Genomic DNA, 15,267 nt, shown 5'->3' on the forward strand with positions numbered 1-15,267 from the left:
ATGTGATGAACACTTTTCAAAACGAGGTAAACGGGCTTTTTCGTGTGCATCCGAAATTTTGAATTTATTTCTTCAAAAACAGAAAAAAAACATACCACAGTAATTCATTAAATATCAGTTATTTTTGTATGTTGTAGGATTGACAAAAGGACAGAAGCCCAAAAGAGAGCTGATAGAATAAAGGCTGCACAGGAAAGAAAAGCTAAAGTCAAATCTTATTTTTTTTCGACAGACGATCCTTGGAGTGTGAATAAGTATCAAAGTAAAAATGTGTCAGAGGTTAGTTAAATAATTTAGTGCTAAAGTATGAGTATTCCTGGAAAGAGGAATAAGGGTACCGTTCAATGAATATAGAAAGAAAGGACATGTATTACAAAGATGGAAAAATTAAAACTATTAGTTCAGGTGAAGTTTAAAATATTTAAATATGTCAACTCGGAAATAAGTCGAGTAACATTTTAATAAAGAAGTAGGTATTTCTTTGAATATTGAAATTAGTTATCAGATATCAAAATTAAGTAGACGCAATTGCATAGTAATTTCCGGATGTCCCATTCTGAAACGACATTCATTATTTGCAAGCACACATAGTTATCAAAGGTACAGGCTTATAATTTGATACGACAGATACGTCTATATAAGACCTATCAGTGACGCTCAGAAATAGTTATAAAGCCAAAGAAGTAAAAGGTGGACCATGTGGAAGAGCATTGAGGACACAAAGTTCCAAAAAAGCTAATTCAAATAAGACTAAGGAAATATATGCATACAAGAAAATACTGAAAAGAAAGTTGAAGACAAAACAACATTATACGTGTAACAAAATCAAAATGTATAAGTAATTGAAAGATATTAAACATTTCTTTTGTTTTTAATTTTCCTGTAAATTGAAATCCGATTTATTTTTAAATTTAACATTTGACCAATAAATGAAGCTGTTTTGTAATAACAAGCTCAACTAGTATGGTTTTCGATGTTTTTAAACATTTTTGCAGAAGCAAGACCCTGCTCCTGCAATAAACAGAAAAAATAAACGTAGTGATGACAAATCAATCAATAGTTCAGACCAAGGAAGCCAAGGCACTACAAACGCTAACAGATCGTCAATGGACTCATTCGATAGTTTAAGTTCTTCAAAGAGTAAGTAATTAGCGACTTTTTTCTTTCGCTACTAGACATGCATGCTTAAGTTTTAGTATAAACGTATGTTCCCCAACATCAATATGTCAAAGAGAAACAACCTTAAGCTTCATCAAACCTTATACACTAAAACATGTCAGCTTTGGATCTACGTACAAACAATGCCTACTGTTGAATTGATTTTACAGTTAACATATATTTAAATTCCAATAGTAGTATCAAGTGCTGGTATCATAATTTGTAAATGTTAAAGGATAGGATCAACTACGTGCATGTAGTCAATGATTCGGTTTTAATATGCTTTACAACAAAAAGTAAAATCACAAAAATTCTGAACTCCGAGGAAAATGATAAACAGAAAGTCCCTAATGAAATGGTAAAACCATTTAATAAAACACATCAAACGAATTGCTTACAATTGTCATATTCCTAACTTGGTATGGATATTTTCTTATTTACAAAATAGTGGATAAAATCCTTAAATTTTTCGTTGATAAATTAAACAAAAGAATAAAAAAAAACTAGCTTTCCAACTACTTCAAGTAAAGTTGTCCTTATATAAATTTGACTTATCGTCGCTGGGCTTCTAAAATGTTGTAAATTACAAATTTTTTATTAAAAAAATATCTCACAAACAGGCTTTGAAAATTTTGGCAAAATGCATGCTTCCAAAATGTCGTATGTGAACTTGAACATTTTTGTAAATAGCAGTGAAATAAAAACTTTGACATTTTTTTTTTCCCAAAGCCATTCTACAACGATTTTCAAGTTTTCATACAACATTTTGGAAGCAAACTTTACAAACAACTGACATTGGCAATTTTGTAATATGTCTTATTTCACACATTTTGATTTGTCTAACTGTATGCTATTTTGTAATACCATAGATTTCCTCCCGCCCAGACTATTGGTGTAAAAAAGTATTTTTAGCCAAAATAGTCATATACGACATTTTAGAAGCCCAGCGACGTTATGCTTTATGTCTATTTCGGTTACACAACGCCGCGTGTGTTTTAGTTTTATTTGTTTCCAAATGTTAACGGTTGAGAGATATAAGAAGATGCGATAAGAGTGTCAATTAGACAACTTTCAATCCAAGTCACAATTTGAAAAAAGAAAAACCATTAAAGGTCTTGAGTTTTAAAAAAAAAAGGAATAAAGCATGCCAAGAAGGAATTGCATATTTGTGTCTGAATTCGACCTTTAAATTGCTCTTTGACCTTGTAAATATTTGGTGATAACTGTCTTGGCTTCCGGATGTGTCTACCTTTTAGTTGACTTAAAATATTAGAAAACATATTCCTTTTAGCATTTAATAATATATGTTTAACGATATACAGAATAACAGAAAGATTTGTAATAAAATTCGTTGATTTTGATTTCTTTCTTTTAGATCTTTTTCCGTACAATCAACAGTCCCATCATATATTTAACCCTGAGACTGGTAGGAAAAATAAAAGGAATGTGGACCAAAAGTCTCTATGGTGAAATACCATGCTACAAACAATAACAAGCTACATATCATTTCACCGACTACGTAATGAATAAAATGTTACAAAATATCTTAATTGCTGAAGAAAATGAATAAAAATATATGTTGTATGCCATTCGTCAATTCAACAATAAAAGTGAACAAAAACATGCCTAAAGGATAAAAAATAACCTCCTTAAACTGACATGTGTCTAGACAATTGTTTCTCTTCTTGGTCGTTATTATCCAGGGTGAAAAGTAGTTGTGAATGGAATCAATTGAACAAAACTGACGATATGGTATAATTGCAATGCGACATCTCTCAATCAGAGACAAATAACGTTGGAAATAATAACTTTTAACGATGATGTTAGTTCGTTCTATTTCTTAAATGTACATATTATAGAAATGTGAACTACTGATTGATAAGTAACTTTCCGTCACTTGTGATCTTAAACTCTTAGCCAATGGAAACTTGTCTCTGAATGTTGTCATTGTTTCGTTCCCAACTTCTTTAAATTGATGAAAATTGAATTATGATCATGTGTTGCGGTTGTTAAACGTTTCTTCATTAACGGAAAGTTGAGGTTTATTTCAAGGCAGAATAAGTTAAACAAATAAAATACATCTTTCTCGTGCAACTTTATAAGATGTTTTGGAATGGTGAAAGTTGTCAAGTTATATAAACCATGTGTTTAGTTGTATGTCATTTATACAGATGAGTCGATTGTAGGTTGTAATATCTATTTTTAATCATCATGAATATAAAAATGATGATGTGGACGTCTTGTTGGTAATTCACAAATAACATAGAAATTAACAACAGTAGGTCACCATACGGCCTTCAGGTGAACGCAGTAATGGTGGATAAGTTTTCTGTCAAATATTTTTCATGATTCTTATTGGCTTTGTATTACATGTACATGTCTCATGAATTATACCTCCTTTTTGTCCTTTTTGTCCAGATGTTTTACAATTTGGAGTAATTATGCAGGTTTTAAACAATAATACGGGAATAACAATCCTTGTCAATATGTTTGTATACTAGTTTTATCATTAACAAGTATAATGCATTAGGTTTAGTCATGCAGATGTATATTAAGCCCATGAATAGAACTACACACTTGTAAAAGGACGAGGAGGGTAATTAAGATTGGTCATCAATATCGCACAGCTGCTACATTTAAAAGTGTGTTGCCTATAAATGGCCATGATCATTATGACAGTAATTTTAAAACCAGTTTCAATGCACTTTTGAATTGATATAATGTAATCAAGTAAAGCACATACTGTTTTAAATCATGAACGATTAATAGAAAACACACAACACTCTCAAAGCAGGTAAAAGCTTTAGGCAGAGTGTTGTTTCGGGCTTTCACCTAGAGTGCTTTTGCAAGTAAAATGTAGATTGCATACATCTTATTGAACATTAATCAATGATTTAGCCTTTTGTAATGAGTTAATAAAAGCGACAGATATTAAATGGATGTCACGGTAGATGAGAATAAGCGACGACAAAGAAGTTTAGTACTTTGCTCTTTCAAACGTGGTTGGGAGTGGAACAAAGACTTATCAGGCTGTTAAGAAAGATGTTGAAAACTGGAAATGTTGCTGTTTAGATTATAAAATAGATGGCGAAAGTACTTAACAGGTACTAACCAATCAAAAGTAAAACAACACTGACAGGAAAATTAACTAAAAAAAACACGCATTATAACACTAACAGCAAATTTAATGTGCTCGAGAATGGGGACGTCTGCCTTGTCACTCTTGTTTAAAGAAATTGATGAGTCATCATCCATAAATTCTTCTTAGCTATACTTATCAGGGGCAAGTCCACGTAAGTGCGTTATGCGCGTACGCCACACTTTAAAAAAAAAATAGATAACAAAAATATCGTAGTCTGGTATTGAAGATGGCAATTTATCATGTTTATCATAATCATTAAATAAACATATAATCTAATTTCTTTTTATATTTATTCGGAAGCACAGGGACATTTAATGTGGGGAGGGGGAGGGGCATTAAACTCCATAATGAAATTAGTGTGAAATGCTTCTAATGATTCCACTCTACTCTAGCCATTCATTGGACACGAGAGTCCGGCGGCCGTGTCTCGGAGTTTTGCGTTAATGTACATTAATAATAGTAAACAGTTATCAAATGTACCAAGATTATAATTTAGTACGTCAGACGCACGTTTTGTCTACATAAGATTCATCAGTGACGCTCAGATTAAATAGTGACAAAGCCAAACAAGTACAAGGTTGAAGAGCATTGAGGACCCAAAATTCAAAATAGTTGTACCAAATACGACTGCGGTAATCTATTCCTGGAATACGAAAATCCTTAGTTTTTTCGAAAAAGTTTTGTAGCAGGAAATTTAGAAAATGACCATATAATTGATATTCATGTCAACAACGAAGTGATGACTACTGGGCTGGTGATATCCTCGGATACGAAACGTCCATCAGCAAAGGCATCAACCTAGTGGTTTAAAAAGTTATATTTATACTATCAGTTTAATTGAGGGTTAGGCCCGGCATGTCAGTTAACTGCTAGTAGTCTATTGTTATTTGTGTATTATTGTCATTTTGGTTTTTTATTTTGTTTCATCTTCTGAAATCGGACTCGGACTTCTCCTGAACTGAATTTTAATGTGCCTATTGTTATGCGTTTACTTTTCTACATTGGCTAGAGGTATTGGCGGGGAGAGGGGGGGGAAATCTCATAAATATGTTTAACCCCGCTGCAATTTTGCTCCTATCCCAAGTCAGGAGCCTCTGGCCTTTGTTAGTCTTGTATGATTTTTAATTTTAGTTTTTTGTATATAATTCGGAGTTAAGTATGACGTCCATTATTACTGTACTAGTATACATATTTTTAAGGGGCCAGCTGAAGGACGCCTACGGGTGCGAGAGTTTCTCACTACATTGAAGACCCATTGGTGGCCTTCGGCTGTTGTCTGCTCTATGATCGGGTTGTTGTCGCTTTGACCCATTCCCCATTTCCTGTCTCAATTTTAGTAACATTTACTAGTATATTTGGTATAGTATTTTTACTTCCCAATCTGGATAGCTTTTGGTAGTATCATATTGTTTCAATATGCATTAGTGAGTACCTAAGTGACATCATCGGGCTTACATTTTGCCATCAAGTTCAAGCACCATATTTATTCATGTACCATATACAATCTATCGGAACTAGACAGTGACATGATTGCTTTAATTTCGTACTGTCGTACAATAACGTCAATTTTTATATTCAATCATGTATTCCACATTAAAGCCTACAATATTAAGAACGAACGACCTTTATACTTTAGTGTTTGTTTGTCTTGTATCATATGTGTTGTTCAATGAAACCAAAACCTAATCTTAAATAGAAAGATATTTATTAGTCTGGCTTCTTCATAGTTTGATGCTTAATTGTTGAAACCCAGGAGCTTCTAAGATTCCCCGTGGACCCTCTACCAGGGCAAACGTAATTACGAATCCTGATCTAGGACAATTCAAAATGTTTAGTAACGTATTATACCGTAGGATTTTGAATTTCTCGTAATTGGTCGTCTGCAAATAAGATCCATCTAATCATCTTTATATACCATAGACAATAAATGGAGAAAATTCAGCATAAAAAATTTCAAATCCTGACACTTAATCTGTAAAATATACATGCTCCAAGTCAGGAACAGTTACATTAGTGCACTTCATATTGATTTAATATTTTTCGGCAAAGATTAGGTCAAAAAAAAATTTCGCCTCGCTCCGCTCGCCGAAGTATTTCATTCACCTCCCCATCTTTCAAATATCCTGGAAAAAACCTGCTTACTATTAATCAGTAAGATGGCAAAATTGCATAGACATTCTCCAACTTCATAAAACATCGGACATAAAAAAAAATCATTGTGCTGATAGTAGTTTACTTACAACGCATTAAAGAGAATTTCTTAATTCTTTAGAACTTAGTTCATACCACAGAGATTTATTTGTATCAAATATAATAAGAACAAGTTTTGAAGCATGCTTATTGCTATATTGATTTTTTATTGTATGACAGTTATCCTAGTTTTTACCACCCTCGATATAAAGTGACTTTTAATCATTTTGTTTCAATAACAACAAAACGATAATTATCAGAACAAATACTTACACTCTTTTTTTATCGTACCGAACATACGTGAACTACCTGCCGCTATGAGACGGACTTCATACAGGAGCCTTTTTGTAAGACATAAAAGAAGTAACCATTATCCTGTAATTTTCTTTTCGCTATATACAGTATTTACTCTACATATATAGATCAAAGTGTATTGACTATGTTAATTGAACGTATCTATCCAATCGAACTTGCGGCTAAAGATTCTACAGATACAGTCAAGTGTGCCTCAAATCTAGAAATTGTGGGTCAGTCGAAAACAAAACAGTTCGACAACGAGACTACTAAATGTAGAATATATCTCCCAGTCGATACGGAATTCCAGGACTTCTATCATCTGTCATGATTTCATTGACAGGGTTGCTGTTTACAAGGAAACTGATCAACCAGGAGTTCCATGTGGTCACGTTATAATCATTATATAGTAAATGATACAGACTGCATCACAAGTTGGTTGGCCATTATTTGAAAATATCAAAAATATTTGACGAATATGTATATATTTCGAAAGTACAATCGTGTCCTCTTTCTCAAATGTGACCTATCGAATAAGGTAGCAATACACAGTTTAAAATGTAGCATCGCATGTTGCCCATAATGGATTTATCAAATATGAAAGTTAGTGTGCAACACATTTCATTTAAGACAGCTGACAATAAGCCTTCAAAGTGGTGACTTGATAAGAACATCAAGATTAATTTAACGTGTTATTGGCTATTTTCTGTTTGTCTGTCGGTATTTTCATAGGTAGACCAGCGGACCTCTTTATAATCGGTGATTATATACCATTTTCTAAACAGAAAATGCTATCGTTAACTAAGACCATATTTATACATAGTTACCTTGGCCATGTTTGGCAGAGCTTTGTGAAATTGTAGGTGTATTGCCAGTCCAGAAGTCAGTACTTCGGTTTTTGCATGAACATTAATTATATGGTCATTATTTATAAATTTCCTGTTTACAAAAGAATGCCTTTTTCGAAATACTAAGAATTTTCTAATCCCAGGCATAGATTACCTCAGCGTATTGTGCACAACTTTTAGGAATTATGGGTTCTCAATGCTCCTTAACTTTATATTTGTTTTTATATAGGTACTAGTCTTGTATTACAACTCTAGTTTCTGATGCATGTCAAATCATGGAGGGAAACAAAATAATATTTTTTCTGATTTTTTTTCTGGACTCATTTTTTTTCTGTTTGATTATAGGTTTATGCTAAATTGAAACATATATATAGATTTTAAAACAATCTTGTATGTTTTTGGGAATATCATTCCTGAAAAGTGGAAGGATATCTTGTTTACTGGAAGTGATCGGGCCTAGTAAAAACAGCAAACAGAAAGTAGAAAAAAAATGTTTTGACTTTAGAGTTACGTAATTTTTTATTCTTCGTGGCATGAACCACTTTTTTTTTCGAGTAATCTACAATTTAACATTAGTACATACATGATATGAACATGAAAACAAATTTCTATGTAACATTTTTTATTTTTTTAGTTTCAAAGTTTTTAACTGTGTTGCATGTAAGCCTATGGAGCAGTTAATTACAAGAATGCAACATAGTATATAACTATTTTAGTCTGAGAGTCACTGATGAGTCTTATGTAGACAAATCACGCGTCTGGCGTATATCATTATAAGTCTGGTACCTTTGATATTTGTTTAGACGATATTGGATTATTGTGATGTAAAAGAAGACTAAACAATGCACCATGAGGTTACAAAACAAAGTACTAGTATCCAATTGTGTAATCAAATGAACAGTTCTTTACGTCGTTGATAATTAGAAAAACGCATCATACAATTGTATGCTTTGGACTAAGTAGCAAAATTGCGCATATGCTGTATCAGTTTTGGGTTCCACAGATTCGTCAATGTGTAAAATAATACCTTAGAAAAACCTCAAAGTGCAATAAAGTAACAGAAAAACCTTATTGTGTCCCTTATTGTTATAGGTGTAGACTTAACAGATGCTGTATGTACAAAAGGACAGAATAACATCGACTTGAAAACTTGTGTTTTTTTGCTGTTACACCACTATCCAAGGTGATGAATGTATGTACGCTCAAAAACATGTTTAAGGAAGCACAATACAAATCAATTAATTGTTTTCAGAATTTCGTTTTCAGTTGTTTTACCCTTAAATTCAAAAACTACAGGGAAAAAAAACAAATTTACATATATCGCACTGCTAATAGTTTTGATGATAATTATTTTATAAACGTGACTGACTGTTACAAGATTAATGGAAAAATGAAGATAATGAATTCCAATCAATAATACATTTCTAAATTGGAGCTACGAAGAGGAAAAAATCCCACAATTTGGAGAAACCGAGGGAATCAAAATATTAATGTACAGCTTTTTAACTAATATATGTATACAGCAGTTAAGCTTTTTGATGTATATACTATAATTATTTGAGGAATATTGTTTAAAATATGAATTCTTTTTTTAATGAAAATAGAAATTAAATATTTTCATTTTCAATCTGCAAAAATGAAAAAAAAAATCTACTTTGTGCAAAAACACTATATTGTCATTTTATACAATTATAATTCTAGAAATCACCTATAAGGATCTTCAAGACTGACCAACTACAAATTTTGTGTACACATGCATAGCTAACCTCTTGTAACAATAGAAAAACAAAATATATTTTTTAATGTACTAAATGATTATAATCCATATCGAAAAAGAGTTAATGCAATGTTTAATTAAACTTCTGAGATAATTAATAGTAAATGTTTATCATGGTTGGCAGAGTTTTTACCATATCAGTAGCAACTGACTTACAACAAGGTCAATAGTCTATACATCTCGCCAGATCTAATTATTGGTGCATAGGGTGTGCATTTTCTTTATATATTTAGAATTGCTGTAATAGATTGTTTTCTTACTGGTCAAAACCTAACTGATTTATGATTAAAGACCGATCCTGAATATTATCAATATGTTACAAGTGTGAATTAATAGAAGTTAATGGGGTACAAGTAGGAAAAACCTTATTCATTTAATTGTGACACATTGATTCTTGTCATGAAAATGGAGATTTAAATGCATTTAGCTCCTAGATTGATGCACCTATATGCGAAATTTTCACACATGTTGTTCCCTGACCAATTATCGTCAAAAGGTTGTCTTAGATTTCTCAAAACCACAATAGAACAAATGTTCAATTATACAAATTTAGTGATCATTTATGACTTGAGGTTCAGACCTTCATTGAAGGTCTATGAGAGAAGGAAACACAATAGGAAACATATGGGACATCTTTTTGAAGGTCAAACTGTGTTTTACAAGAATCTCTCAAATAGTTGGGGATGTTATGAATATCCAAGAAGCTAATTTCATTATCAAGTAAGGACATTACAAAACAGCAACTAATTACATAATAATTGATTTTGTATTACGTCATATTGAAATTATTCCCATTTGAAAGATTAATCTTTCTTCTTTTGTTTGGTATCTGATTTATAAAATTTAAAGATGGATGCTAGAAATTAATTCAGTTCACAGTTATCTGATTTGGGGTGAAAAAATGTTTGTAGTGTGCTACCTTATCCACGCAACAATATTAAATACTCTCCTCATTCCTGCTTTACATATGGCCGTTTTCACGTTAGTTTTCACGTTTGAATAGTTTAGCAGTTTTCATGTCATGTCATAAGGAGACCGACAATTTTTTTTTCTCAATACCGAAGACTTACGATTGCCTATATACTAATTTACATTTTCGTCATTGGAACCCTGGTGATAGTTGTCTTCTTGGCAATAACACCACATGTCCTTACTTTTATATTGCGAACTTTTCAAATAGCTTTGCTATAAAATAATCGCTGCTTCATTATATGCATTGTAGGCGTCAGTAAGTAACGCAAAATCACACCCAAGAAAAGAACACCACCTGGAATAATAATCATTTGGCTAATTTTTATTCGTTATCATATAAATCATATATTTCTCCTTAAAGTAAACATAATTTATGAAGAACAACCGATCCTGATGAACAAAAAGTAATGAAATCATATGACTGTTAATAATGTATATCATAATAAAGCAATAACTGCATTCTTATTTCACAAAAATAAAAGTTTAAGTATTTTAGTCTCATTATATCTCTATTCTAATTAGCAGACTTGTCTCAAGATGGTAAAATAACTGATTTCAAATAAAATAGTGTCATTTTTAATAACAAGAAGAATAATTTTAATTATTCTAAACAATGCGAACAAAATTTTAGTATGATTTCTCTGTCATTCTTTTAATTTTATGAAAGAAAAACTATTCTAAACTATAAAAAGTACAAAAATCCAATGGCGGTCAATAATTTTCAGTAAAATGAAGAAATTTTTGCATTTTAGGCAACGCGTACAAAAATTTAATATCTTTTTCCTTAAAGTAGGCATGTTTGATGAAGAACAGCCAATCCTGATGTACAAAAAGTACTGAAATCATATGACAGTTAATAATTTGTATCAAAATAAATCAATAACTGCATTCTTATTCCACAAAAATCAAAGTTTAAGTATTTTAATTCTCATTTGATCGCAATTCTAATAAGAAGACTTGTCTCAAGAATGCAAGATGATAGAAATAACTGATTTCAAATAAAATAGTATCAATTTAATAACAAGAAGAATAGTTTTGGTTATTTTTTAAAATGCGAATAAAATTTTATTATGATTTCTCTGACATTCTTTTAATTTTATGAAAAAAAACTATTCTAAGCTATAAAAAATACAAAAATTTAATGGCGGTCAATGATTTTCAGTAAAATGAAGAAATATTTGCATTTTAGGCAACGCGTACAAAAAATTAATATCCGAATCCTTAAAGTAAGATTATTTTATGAAGAACAGCCAATCATGATGTACAAAAAGTACTCAAATCATATGACGGTTAATAAGTTGTATCAAAATAAATCAATAACTGCATTTTTATTCCACAAAAATAAAAGTTTAAGTATTTTAATTCTCATTATATCTCAATTCTGATTAGAAGATTTGTCTCAAGATGGAAAAAATAACTGATTTAAAAAAAAATAGTATAATTTTTGATAAAAAGAAGAATAATTTTGGTAATTTGAAACAATGCGAACAAAATTTTAGTATGTTTTTCTGATATTCTTTAATTTTATAAAAAAAAAACTATTCTAAGCTATAAAAAATACAAAAATTTAATGGCGGTCAATGATTTTCAGTAAAATGAAGAAATATTTGCATTTTAGGCAACGCGTACAAAAATTTAAAATCATTTTCCTTAAAGTAAGCATATTTTATGAAGATCAACCAATCTTGATGTACAAAAAGTACTGAAATCAAATGACTGTTAATAATTTGTGAAGGTGTATAAATAGATCATTCGATTCAAAAGATATTTCTTGTAAGAAGTAATAGCAATCAGATAATAAGTCATTGGATTCAATGCAATTAATAAGCCTACTGACTTTAATTATTTCATTTATTTTATTAAAGCTTCAACTACATTATGCCTCATTGTTCTCAAATCACTGTCAATCAACCTTCTTCAGCTGCTTCCCTAGCCCTTAATATCCTAAAATAGAAAGATTAATAAAGTACACAAATACATAATAGTAGTTTGACTGTATACCTTTAATATATGTTAATAAATTGACGTAGTTATTGTTGTAAAGGTCTTTCCGCACAGTTTTGATATAATCGATATTCATTCAAGTTCTAATCAACTTGTGTCATTTCTTATGTTGAGCTTATGCACAAGTTAATTAAATGATTGTTGTATAAGGCCATTGATTGCACTCGAGCCTATAATGGGTGAGGGTTTTTATTTGGCTTTGAGTGTGATTTACCATGTCAGGAATATTACAGTTGCTGTCCATTCATTTGATGTGTTTTAGCTTTTGATTTTGCCATTTGACTAGGGACTTTCTGTTTGGAATTAACCTTACAGTTCAGTATCTAAATGATTTTACTTTAATGAGGTTATGAAGCAAGGACGTACTCTACATGAAAATGAAATATTTAAAAAAAATCATAATACCTTTTGTCCTTCTCGAGACTGCTATTGATAGATGGGGACGTAATATCATTACATAGAATCATGAAAAAAAATATTTTGCTTTGTACATTTACTACAATGAGAAACCATTCCATTACATGTAATAAGCAGCATTTGAAAAAGAGCTGAAACGGCTAGCCTTGTTACAAATAAAGATTAAATTAACATATTTTTTTCATATCAATGTCAAGTGTGAATCTATTCAAAACAATTACCACGAACATCGACAGCGGAGTTTAAAACAATCAATAGTTATGTACGTTTTGAAACAGCTGAAGTTGTATGTTAATATTAAAATAATTATAAAATAATATTATAAAGAGTTATAATCTATTTGTTGATATTAATGCAATAGTGTAAAGATATGCGTTGTGTATTCAAAAATCGCTATCATATCAACAAACTATTAGATATTCGCCCAAATTAAACGTTATAAATACATCACTTAAAATACATGGCGAAACAAGAATGTGTAAATTATACACATATGCCCAATCCGCACTGTCATTTTATATGTTAAGTGGACCGTAGAAATCGGGAAAAATCTCTAATTTGCAATTCGCATTTAAATTAAGAAAGATTATATCAAAAGGAATATGTGTCCTAAGTTTCAAACTTATTGTGACATCAAAATCATTAAGAAACACTAACTCGACCAGAAACGTTAACCTGAAGCGAGTAAGTACGAGTAAGTAAATAATTCAAAATCAAAGTTTTTGTTTAGCTTTTTTTGAGAAAATTGAACCCTACTAACTGTAAAAAGAGAATTATTATTTCACTATCTGCATTTTATTAATGATTGAACAAAAAAAATAATAATAAGTACCCCTTTAAGAGGAATATTATTTAAACATTGTTCACTAAATTGTAAAAGCAACAATCAAGACATACAAGCTTTCAGTTTGATTTACACTTTTTTTTGTGCTTGGCAATTTTCACTTGCCAAAAGATTATACTTGATGAAGGCTACCATTACATGTATTCTGTAATAAATCGAAACTTGGCAGTTTCTTCAAATTTCACTTGTGGTTTATAAAAGAGGGGCGAAAGATACCAAAGGGACAGTCAAACGCATAAATCTAAAACAAACGGACAACGCCAAGGCTAATAATGAAAAAGACAAACAAAAACAGCACACATGACACAACATAGAAATAAATAAAGAATAAACCACACGAACCTACCAAAAAATAGGGGTGATTACCCATTAACACCTAGTTAAACTTTTTTAAAAGAAACTTGAAATTTTCAAGAAAAAGCTTTTTAAGAATTAAAAGGATATTCGTATCAATATATAGATTATAAAACATTCTTCCAATAAAAAGATGAAATGCAATCAAATAATTCATCACAGTAAAACTCTTATGGTGATTAAATATAGCAACAAAATTTGTATTTTTACAGATGTTTTTACTGTTAAAAGTGTATGTCAATATAAAAATTTCATTTTATTCTACCCATTGTCATTTTTATAATTTTAATTGTGTAGCTCTTACATTTTTTGGACAAAAGTAATTGAAATGTTATTAATTCAGTCGAAAATCAATGCAATTGTGATGAAATTAAATACTTTCAAAAATGAATGTAATTAATTTGTAATTAATTACTCTGACATGTAAGTGATTCCATGACTTGCTGTCGCACAACTCAGGAGATTAGTATTTCCTTTTTACTACTAGACAAATCTCTATGTCTCTTGTGTATTAACCACGTAAAAAACAGGTTGTTTTTATTGCTTTAAATATAAATCAAAGAAATTAAGAAGATAGGCTATACAGAAAATATATTCATCATAGATAACAGGATTAAATATTGATTTACGCCAGACGCAAGTTTCTTCTACAAAATACTCATCTGTGACGCTCGAATCCAAAAAAAAAAATGTTAAACGTGACAAATAAGGTACGAAGTTGAAAAGCATTGAGGGCCAAAATTATTTAAAGTTTTGCCAAATTCAGCTAAGGTAATATATTTCTTAGGTAGAAAAGCTTTAAAATTTCAATATATATTCATTCATTTTACCCCGAAACGTGACGTGTTTGAAAAATGATTATATGGCAAATTATAGTTTACAACATTTACAATATCTGCTAGGATTAGACGTAATTAAGACACCAATAATGATTTTTTCGAGTATAAGCATTTAAAACTATAGGTAATTGAACTCAATGTGCAAGAACATTTCATGTTTTTGTAAAATAAAAATACCCCTATTCAGACCGGTCTGTGTAAAATTATTAAAAGCTTTGCCAATTACAGCTAAGGTAACCTATTCCTTAGGTAGAAAAGCTTTAAAATTTCAATATATGTTCATTTATTTTACCCCGAAACGTGACGTGCTTGAAAAATGATTATATGGCAAATTATAGTTTACAACATTTACAATATCTGCTAGGATTAGACGTAATTAAGACACCAATAATGATTTTGTCGAGTATAAACATTTAAAACTATAGGTA

The 15,267-nt window shown here is 30.6% G+C and overlaps 2 protein-coding genes across 2 annotated transcripts in view; one reads left to right on the forward strand and one right to left on the reverse strand.

Annotated features, from left to right (window-relative positions):
• Positions 1–2,742, forward strand: part of LOC143055094 (protocadherin-like protein) — a 29,169-nt gene extending 26,427 nt beyond the window's left edge. The window contains exons 16-18 of the mRNA XM_076228243.1: positions 138–279; positions 996–1,140; positions 2,534–2,742. Of these exons, the coding sequence (XP_076084358.1) occupies positions 138–279; positions 996–1,140; positions 2,534–2,628 (382 nt within the window). The 3' untranslated portion in view covers positions 2,629–2,742. The remainder of the gene's footprint in view (positions 1–137; positions 280–995; positions 1,141–2,533) is intronic.
• Positions 2,743–12,288: 9,546 nt separating this feature from the next.
• Positions 12,289–15,267, reverse strand: part of LOC143055269 (uncharacterized) — a 95,001-nt gene continuing 92,022 nt past the window's right edge. The window contains exon 18 of the mRNA XM_076228400.1: positions 12,289–12,325. Coding sequence (XP_076084515.1) covers positions 12,289–12,325 — 37 coding nt within the window. The remainder of the gene's footprint in view (positions 12,326–15,267) is intronic.

The sequence above is a fragment of the Mytilus galloprovincialis genome, chromosome 12 (genome assembly GCF_965363235.1).
Source record: "Mytilus galloprovincialis chromosome 12, xbMytGall1.hap1.1, whole genome shotgun sequence".
Classification (NCBI taxonomy): Eukaryota; Metazoa; Mollusca; class Bivalvia; order Mytilida; family Mytilidae; genus Mytilus; species Mytilus galloprovincialis.